The 10221-nt window shown below is 42.5% G+C and overlaps 1 protein-coding gene across 3 annotated transcripts in view; it reads right to left on the bottom strand.

Annotated features, from left to right (window-relative positions):
- Nucleotides 1-10221, bottom strand: part of TH1 (negative elongation factor complex member TH1) — a 109766-nt gene that overhangs the window by 82769 nt on the left and 16776 nt on the right. For all 3 annotated transcript variants that reach the window (XM_053791115.1, XM_053791116.2, XM_053791114.1), the window contains exon 5: nt 390-499. In XM_053791115.1, coding sequence (XP_053647090.1) covers nt 390-499 — 110 coding nt within the window. The remainder of the gene's footprint in view (nt 1-389; nt 500-10221) is intronic.

Raw genomic sequence — 10221 nt, 5'->3', positions numbered from 1 at the left:
ACCAACCTACTACCTAGGAATCTTCTTCTTTCAACAAACTGGCTGTGTCCCACCAAGGCAGAGTAGCCCAAAAGAAAAAATGAAAGTTTCTCCTTTTAAATTGGCAGTGGGTCTTGCAATGTATCACTCGTGGATATGGGAGGACTACTCAAGTATGTATATAAATTGTTAGTTTACTAAAATACTGTACAATCTGCCTTCAGAAATTTAAAACAAAAATGTGATATGAGATCATAAAAATTCATGAAATTAATGCAGTTAATAAAAATAATTTTAAAATTGTAGATTTTCAGTGGCAAGATATTCTTTAGAAAACACAAAGGTAGCTCTCAATTCACTATTATTTATAGTATAGTCAATACTCAACAAGAAATGATTCCAACACTTACATCTCCTTCTTCTGTGAAGATTGTATCTGCCTTTTTTGGGTCAAATGTCTTCAAAATCATCTGCTTGAGATGATTTTCCACCATAGCTTGCACATCATTTATACTGGCACCTGGGTAAGAAAATCATAAGTTATAAACTACCTGTTCCCACTTAACTGATGCTGTTATATTAAAAATTACATTTTAATACAGCCTCCATGTGGAAATGGGATGAATCCTCCAGTATCAGTGCTCAATCCAAAATCCTCTGCAGTCTAATGTTTATACATTTGTCAGGATCCTTTCCAGCATTCCTTGGGCAGTTAAATCTTCATCATCCTTTTCTAACAGTTCATGTACATCTTGGACATGTATATTTTCCAAGCCCTCACTTCTTACAGTCCATGCCAGAGCCAAAATTTCCAGAATCAGATTCATTACTCAGGGGAAAAAGAAAAGCACAATTATTCACCACAGAAGGCCATAACTGACCCCCAAGTCACCTCTAGGTTGTTAGGGCCACTTGATTCCTTGACATTTTTGTTTGAGTAAATGCACACAAAAATGTCAAGGAAATGTTAGCCATTGCTCCAATGAGTTTCTTTCCATTACTTAGTGCATGCAGTGACATTTAACCCTTTAACTGTCCAAACATTGATCTACATTTTCACTGCTAGCCCTCCGAATATTTTGAAAAAAAAAAAAAGAGGGCAATTTTCTATGTGTAATAAGACAAAAAAAAAAATTGAGTCAGTAATTATCGAGATATAAGACCGCGAAATTGACACAGGATGCTCATGTAACAGCAACATGGAATGCTGCTGTTACAGAAATGTTGCAAATATATCGATTTTTTCCATTTTTTTGTAATTTTCTTAGCTTTTATGGTATGATAATTGTGTTTTACCACTCAGGGAGGTACTACCATCCTGCCAAGTGATTGTAAAACAAAAGCCTGTGATTGTTTTACATGATGGTAGGATTGCTGATGTCCTTTTTTCTGTCTCATAAACATGCAAGATTTCAGGTACATCTTGCTACTTCTACCTACACTTAGGTCACACTACACATACATGTGCAAGCATATACATGTATATACACACCCCTCTGGGTTTTCTGCTATTTTCTTTCTAGTTCTTGTTCTTGTTTATTTCCTCTAATCTCCATGGGGAAGTGGAACAGAATTCTTCCTCCATAAGCCATGCGTGTTGTAAGTGGCAACTAAAATGCCGGGAGCATGGGGCTAGTAACTCCTTCTCCTGTATGAATTACTAAATTTAAAAAGAGAAACTTTCGTTTTTCTTTTTGGGCCACCCTGCCTCAGTGGGATACGGCTGGTTTGTTGAAAGAAGAAGAATATGTTTTATAGTAGATCTTTTGATTTCACAGCCAACTGTTCCTCAGACACAAATATTAGGTATGGAATTTGTAATCATACTGTCACAAACACACATGTACACAGTGATAGGTGAATCTGTACACCTGGCTCAGTCACATACTATTGTCTACAAATACAGTAGTACCTTGGTACTCGAACAGCTCCCAACTCGAACAATTCAGTATTCAAACGCTTTGTTCAGTAAAAAAAAATGCTTGGTAGTTGACTGTTTGCTCGGCACTCGAGCAAACAAACACAACCTTTTTTTGGTGTTTTTTTTATATTATTTGTATAAATAAGTCACCATGGGGCCTAAGAAGATTAGTGATAACAATCAACCAAAAAGCAAATTGATTAAAGTCACAATTAGAGATAAAACAAAAAACTCATAGTGAAATATGAAAGCAGTGCCCGTGTGTCTAATCTTGTTACCAAGTTAGGTATGGTAAAATCTATGATCTCTATGATACTAAAAAATAAAGAGGCCATTAAAAAGACTGATGTTGCAAAAGGAGTGAAAGTGGTTACGACACAAAGACCTTCCTTATCATCCTCGCCATTTTCCACATATGCCATCAAGTCTCCAGTTACAGGTAAGGTGAGAATAAATTTGCATTTATTTCATCTATTCTTTGTGTTTAGTTTTTCTTTTATAGATTTATGCATGCTAGGCTTGTAAACTTCATGTTAAAATGCTTTTGTAAGTGTATTTTTGGGGGTCGACTAGTCGCACATCATTTGTATAGTCAACAGCAGCAGCTGGACACCAGGGACAACAGGAACTGGTGTCCTTGTTGACTCTGTTTGCACTATCTCGTTTCTGTGAATGGTTGACAGCAACATCACATCCCGTTTGTCATGCCATATCAGTGCCATGATGAACTGGCATGAAACGCTTGCAATGCACCATCAACATGGCCTCCAGTGAACCTTGGCATGTGTTTTTTATTTCTTCTCACTGTTTCACATACAGTATATTGGTATTATTCACATGGAGGAAATCAGCAAGCATTGGGCTTGTATACCATTTGTCTGTAAACAATGGATGACCCTTGCCAAAGTATGGTTCCATCATCTTGTGAACAACATCACCAGAAATACCCAACATCTGCCTGGTATCATTGAGTGTATTTCTCCCAGTGTGGTATAAACCTTGGTAATAAATACCGACAAGTTGGATTAGAAAGACATGTAAGCAAACACTATGACATATTTATTAGAAAATGTTTCGGTCCTGGGACCTTGATCACTTCTAACATACAGAGGTAGAAAGACATTATATATATAGGCGGAGAGTGAGGTGTGAGTGACGCACGGTGACCTGAAGAACGTCATGTTGAGATGAGGATGGGTAGACGATGAAATCACATGACTCCTGTGTTGTTGAGTTGGTGGTGCTTAAGTATCATGTATGCCAATGTTTTTGAAATTTTGTAGTTTCCAGTGTTACGTTCTAGTGTCGGTGACGGCGATTAGTGAGGCTTCTAGGCACCATCGGCGTCTGAGGTCTGGTTCGGTGAGAACGAGTTGTGCCTCATTCCAGTTCATCAAATGCCCTGTGGAGTTTCTGTGGAGGACACAGGCGTACCTTACATCGTCTCTGTTAGAGGCATTTTGATGCTCATTCAGGCAGACTGCAAGATCTCTGCCTGTCTCGCCTACATATTTCTTGGGGCAGAATCCACAGGGAATAGTGTAGATGCCTGCTGTAGAAGTTAGAGGTGTGGGGCTACGTTTCGTAGTGAAGTCTTTGAAAGATGATGTGTTTATGGTGGAAACGTTCATGTTACTTATAGCAAGTGCCCGGCGAGTATTCATGGTAACATCACCACATGGGAGCACTATGAACTGCTTAGGGGGTTGTTCCATGGGCGGTAGTAAACTTGAGCCCTAGGCTCAAGTTTACTACCAAACAGAAATTGAAGCTATCACGAAAACTACAAGACCTGTGCTCCCACAGCAAATGGAGCAAGGGGACGACCAGAAATCATAAATAACTTATCTTCCTATACACTAACCGTCACCGAGACAGAAGCCCTCAGCCTAGGGCTCAAGTTTACTACCGGCATCAACAAGAAACATCATCTGGTGAATATGGTAACCAAGAACCAACCTTTTGGAGGCTCCGAGTTTCAAAAAGGCTTTATTCAAGGAATTATCACTGCTGCAGCTACTGAGCCTTCAAGACCAGTCATTCCCAGAAGATACATCCAAGCACTCAGGGACTTGGCTAACAACGATGATATCGTCATTACAACCGCTGACAAAGGAGGTGGTGTGGTGTTACTCGACACTGTCGACAACAACAATAAAGTTTTAAATCTTCTCAATGATGCCAACACATACCAGCCTGTATCAGAATCAGTGCTACTTCAAAGTACCCAGACTTTTCTTCAAAAGGTTCGTAGCATCTTATGAAAATCAGAACAAGGCAAAAAACTACTTAAACTTTTACCAGGTCAACCGAAACCAGCATGCCTGTATGTCCTTCCTAAGACACACAAGCCTGGCATCCCACTACAGCCTCTCACTTCGGGCACAGGGAGTGCACCACACAGACTAGCCGGCCACCTTGCCAAATACCTTTCAGCGCTTCTGGGCACCATCAGTCAAGCCCACTCAGGTGACCTTCTCTCCCGAATTTCCAACTTAAATGTTAAAAACAAAAGCATGGCTTCCTTCGATGTCACAGCCCTCTTTACCAACGTTCCTACTGACGCTGCAATCAACATTCTGAGACAGAGGCTCACTGAAAACCACGACCTCCCTTTACCTCTTCTAGATTTCATCAATCTAGTGGAACTTTGTGTTAATTTCAACTTCTTCAAGTATCAGGACAACTGTTACAAACAGTGCTTTGGGATGGCAATGGGCAGCCCGCTCAGTGCTGTGCTTACCAACCTCTTCATGGAAAACCTAGAGACAGAGAAATTCAGTGCCCTCATTGCCAACACCGTTACCTGGCTAAGATACGTTGATGATATATTGGTTTTCTATCTGAGATGTCTCAATATCCAGGCCCTTCTCAACAAGATCAATGCAGCCGAACCATCAATAAAGTTTACACTTGAACTCGAAAACGATGGCAAGCTTCCTTTCCTCGATGTTCTCCTGTGCAGATCTCCCAACAGTGACAAACTTCTCTTCAAAGTGTATAGAAAACCTACCAACAAGGACGATCTTATACACTTTTATTCACACCAAGACACCCGCACTAAAAGAGGAGTCCTCATTGGCTTCTTGAGAGCTCTTCGCATCTCCAGCCCTTGTTTTCTTGAGGAAGAATGTACTTACATAACACAAGCCTTTACACGTCTTCAGTTCCCATCTTTCTTCATCCGAGATTGCAGACTCAAGGCACAAGCTATCCTCAAGAAACCGCCCATGGAACAACCCCCTAAGCAGTTCATAGTGCTCCCATGTGGTGATGTTGCCACGAATACTCGCCAGGCACTTGCTATAAATAACATCAATGTTTCCACCATAAACACATCATCTATCAAAGACCTCACTACGAAACGCAGCCCCACACCTCTAACTTCTACAGCAGGCGTCTACACTATCCCCTGTGGATTCTGTCCCAAGAAATATGTAGGCCTCAAAATGCCTCTAACAGAGACGATGTAAGGTACGCCTGTGTCCTCCAGAGACTCCACAGGGCATTTGATGAACTGGAATGAGGCACAACTCGTTCTCACCGAACCAGACCTCAGACGCCGATGGTGCCTAGAAGCCTCACTAATCGCTGTCACCGACACTATAGAACGTAACACTGGAAACTATAAAATTTCAAAAACATTGGCATACATGATACTTAAGCACCACCAACCCAGCAACACAGGAGTCACATGATTTCATCGTCTGTCCGTCCTCAACTCAACATGACATTCTTCAGGTCACCGTGAGTCACTCACACCTCACTCTCCGCCTATATACATAGTGTCTTTCTACCTCTGTAAGTTAGAAGTGATCAAGGTCCCTTCTCCCCGTTTAGACAATGACATCCAACATTATGCCACTCTCACAATCACATATAACAAAAAGTTTGATCCCAAAGCAATTACGTTTGCTTGGTATATATTGTTTGAAATGACAGTTGTCCACTGAACTGAATCAAAGACTCGTCAACAACAATGTTCTTGAAGGGATAAAAGCAGGCACATATTTTTTCTTCAGATACACAAACACTTCCCAGATTTTATATAGTAGGTCATTTTTGTTAGGCCTATTCCCTGTCTAAGAAGTGCAGCATTAGTAGCAACAGTGTGAATCTGTTGCAGGGGAGGAGGTTATGGAAGGCTGGAGTACTGAGGAAGTAGTCTGTGGACCAGTACTGTGCTATATTGTGCTTATACATATGAGGCATAAGTAAGACAGTGCCAAGGAATAAATGCATTTCACTCACAGTTGTATCTTTCCATCTACGCAGCTGTGACGGTTCTGCAACCTCTTTGTTATCCGTTATATAGTTGTAGTAATTGTTCATCTGGGTGATGATCACATTCAAAATGGGCTCATCAAAGTATAGTTGGAAATATGCACTCTAACTCTGTAGACTCATCTGTGATAGGACATTCTGGTAAGATGTCACTTCCACTGGCATCAAAACTGAAAGAATCTGGCACAAATGTTGCACATACTTTCCATTTCCATTTATGGTTTGATGGTGCATGGTGGACCTGTGGCATAGGGCATGGGGGAGCAGGAAGGATGGGAGTGGAGGCAGCACATGATGGAGTGGGTGCCGGGCAGTCCTTTGTCTGTGTGCCCAACACACCATGTGGCCCAGGCACCATGCCACCCACCTCCTCCTCCTCCTCCTCCTCCTCCTCCATCCCCATATATTTCCCTTCATGATCAGTATCACTATCAGTGAATATCAAAATGGTATACAATACCAACAGCTTGGTAGGTAAGACACAAAGGCAACAGTTAGGCAACTTTATTCCGAAACGTTTCACCTACACAGTAGGCTTCATCAGTCGAGTACAAGAAGTAGGCAGGAGCAGTACAGATGTGAAGATGATGTAATCAGTCCATCACCCTTGCCTAACTGTTGCCTATGTGTCTTACCTACCATCACTATCAGTAGCTGGGGTTTTCAACTGTGACCTCCCATGACCTTTGGGGATTGCACATAGCACACTGCCTGAATGTAGGCGACAATGCCTAAAGGTATGCTCCACTGGGGAATAATGTATATCACTACCACTTGAAGAATCCCCTAAGGGCATAAAATCAATCTCATCGTCATATCACTTTCACTCTCATCACCACCAAAACTGAGGGAAAATGATGATTTCCACTTATGTAGTAGTCGCTGGGTCACCACCTGGAAAACACCAGGGCCAGGACAAGACCGGAGAACCTACTACAATATGTATTGTACCTTCTGTGTAGTAACACTGGCCACCCCAGAGGTGCTTGGTTGAGGGGTCTGGTGTGTTCATACTGGCCACCCCAGAGGTGATGGGCTGAGGGTCATCTGGGTTATCATCAATATTTACATTATTTCCGTGTTCATTCATGTCCCACATCTGTCTCAGATCCACTGAACTCAGGTTCAATATCACTTTCCTTAAATGAGAGTGTTAATACAATGGGGCATGAGTGAATCCCAGGGATTTGCCATGATGTTGACCCAAGCTAGTGCTAAAACCAACTGGTGCTCCCATGTGGTACAGTGGGGTCCCTGATTTTTTTCACGCAGCATACACTGAGTGCACAGATCCATTCTCTCATGACTAGGCCTCTCAGGCCTATTGTGCCAAATTTGATGGCAAGAAACATAAAACGTTGATCTATGTTTGGAGCACTAGAGGTAAGAATGTAGATAAACGTTTGGACAGTTAAGTGGTTAAAAGTCATAACTCGATGATCTAGCATTTGTATCACAGATGCTGTATTGCATGTTAAAAACACAACCTTCACATCTGAATCTACAGACTGCAAAATTTAACCCTTTCAGGGGCCAGAGGCCAAATTTCAAAGTGTACACCACGGTCCAAGAATTTTCAAAAGGTAATTTTGTTATTTTTTCCTATGAAATGCTAGACCTGGAGTTTACCTGGAGAGAGTTTCGGGGGTCAATGCCCCCGCGGCCCGGTCCGTGACCAGGCCTCCTGGTGGATCAGCGCCTGATCAACCAGGCTGTTGCTGCTGGCTGCACGCAAACCAACGTACGAGCCACAGCCCGGCTGATCAGGAACTGACTTTAGGTGCTTGTCCAGTGCCAGCTTGAAGACTGCCAGGGGTCTGTTGGTAATCCCCCTTATGTGTGCTGGGAGGCAGTTGAACAGTCTCGGGCCCCTGACACTTATTGTATGGTCTCTTAACGTGCTAGTGACACCCCTGCTTTTCATTGGGGGGATGGTGCATCGTCTGCCAAGTCTTTTGCTTTCGTAGTGAGTGATTTTCGTGTGCAAGTTCGGTACTAGTCCCTCTAGGATTTTCCAGGTGTATATAATCATGTATCTCTCCCTCCTGCGTTCCAGGGAATACAGGTTTAGAAACCTCAAGCGCTCCCAGAAATTGAGGTGTTTTATCTCCGTTATGCGCGCCGTGAAAGTTCTCTGTACATTTTCTAGGTCGGCAATTTCACCTGCCTTGAAAGGTGCTGTTAGAGTGCAGCAATATTCCAGCCTAGATAGAACAAGTGACCTGAAGAGTGTCATCATGGGCTTGGCCTCCCTAGTTTTGAAGGTTCTCATTATCCATCCTGTCATTTTTCTAGCAGATGCGATTGATACAATGTTGTGGTCCTTGAAGGTGAGATCCTCCGACATAATCACTCCTAGGTCTTTGACGTTGGTGTTTCGCTCTATTTTGTGGCCAGAATTTGTTTTGTACTCTGATGAAGATTTAATTTCCTCATGTTTACCATATCTGAGTAATTGAAATTTCTCATCGTTGAACTTCATATTGTTTTCTGCAGCCCACTGAAAGATTTGGTTGATGTCAGCCTGGAGCCTTGCAGTGTCTGCAATGGAAGACACTGTCATGCAGATTCGGGTGTCATCTGCAAAGGAAGACACGGTGCTGTGGCTGACATCCTTGTCTATGTCGGATATGAGGATGAGGAACAAGATGGGAGCTAGTACTGTGCCTTGTGGAACAGAGCTTTTCACCGTAGCTGCCTCGGACTTTACTCTGTTGACGACTACTCTCTGTGTTCTGTTAGTGAGGAAATTATAGATCCATCAACCGACTTTTCCTGTTATTCCTTTAGCGCGCATTTTGTGCGCTATTACGCCATGGTCACACTTGTCGAAGGCTTTTGCAAAGTCTGTATATATTACATCTGCATTCTTTTTGTCTTCTAGTGCATTTAGGACCTTGTCGTAGTGATCCAGTAGTTGAGACAGACAGGAGCGACCTGTTCTAAACCCATGTTGCCCTGGGTTGTGTAACTGATGGGTTTCTAGATGGGTGGTGATCTTGCTTCTTAGGACCCTTTCAAAGATTTTTATGATATGGGATGTTAGTGCTATTGGTCTGTAGTTCTTTGCTGTTGCTTTACTGCCCCCTTTGTGGAGTGGGGCTATGTCTGTTGTTTTTAGTAACTGAGGGACGACCCCCGTGTCCATGCTCCCTCTCCATAGGATGGAAAAGGCTCGTGATAGGGGCTTCTTGCAGTTCTTGATGAACACAGAGTTCCATGAGTCTGGCCCTGGGGCAGAGTGCATGGGCATGTCATTTATCGCCTGTTCGAAGTCATTTGGCGTCAGGATAACATCGGATAGGCTTGTGTTAATCAAATTTTGTGGCTCTCTCATAAAAAATTCATTTTGATCTTCGACTCTCAGTCTGGTTAGCGGCTTGCTAAAAACTGAGTCATATTGGGACTTGAGTAGCTCACTCATTTCCTTGCTGTCATCTGTGTAGGACCCATCTTGTTTAAGTAGGGGCCCAATACTGGACGTTGTTCTCGATTTTGATTTGGCATAGGAGAAGAAATACTTTGGGTTTCTTTCGATTTCATTTATAGCTTTTAGTTCTTCCCGCGATTCCTGACTCCTAAAGGATTCTTTTAGCTTAAGTTCGATGCTTGCTATTTCTCTGACCAGTGTCTCCCTGCGCATTTCAGATATATTGACCTCTTTTAGCCGCTCTGTTATTCTTTTCCGTCGCCTGTAAAGGGAGCGCCTGTCTCTTTCTATTTTACATCTACTCCTCCTTTTTCTTAGAGGAATAAGCCTTGTGCATACATCGAGTGCCACTGAGTTAATCTGTTCTAGGCATAAGTTTGGGTCTGTGTTGCTTAGTATATCTTCCCAGCTTATATCGGTTAGGACTTGGTTTACTTGGTCCCACTTTATGTTTTTGTTATTGAAGTTGAATTTGGTGAATGCTCCCTCGTGACTAGTCTCATTTTGTCGGTCTGGGGCTCCTCGCATACATGTCTGAACCTCAATTATGTTGTGATCTGAGTATATAGTTTTTGATATGGTGACATTTCTTATCAGATCATCATTG

The sequence above is a fragment of the Cherax quadricarinatus genome, chromosome 59 (genome assembly GCF_038502225.1).
Source record: "Cherax quadricarinatus isolate ZL_2023a chromosome 59, ASM3850222v1, whole genome shotgun sequence".
In the NCBI taxonomy this organism is placed as follows: domain Eukaryota; kingdom Metazoa; phylum Arthropoda; class Malacostraca; order Decapoda; family Parastacidae; genus Cherax; species Cherax quadricarinatus.
Note: the sequence above shows the minus strand (reverse complement) of the source record. Positions and strands in the feature narration are given on the sequence as shown.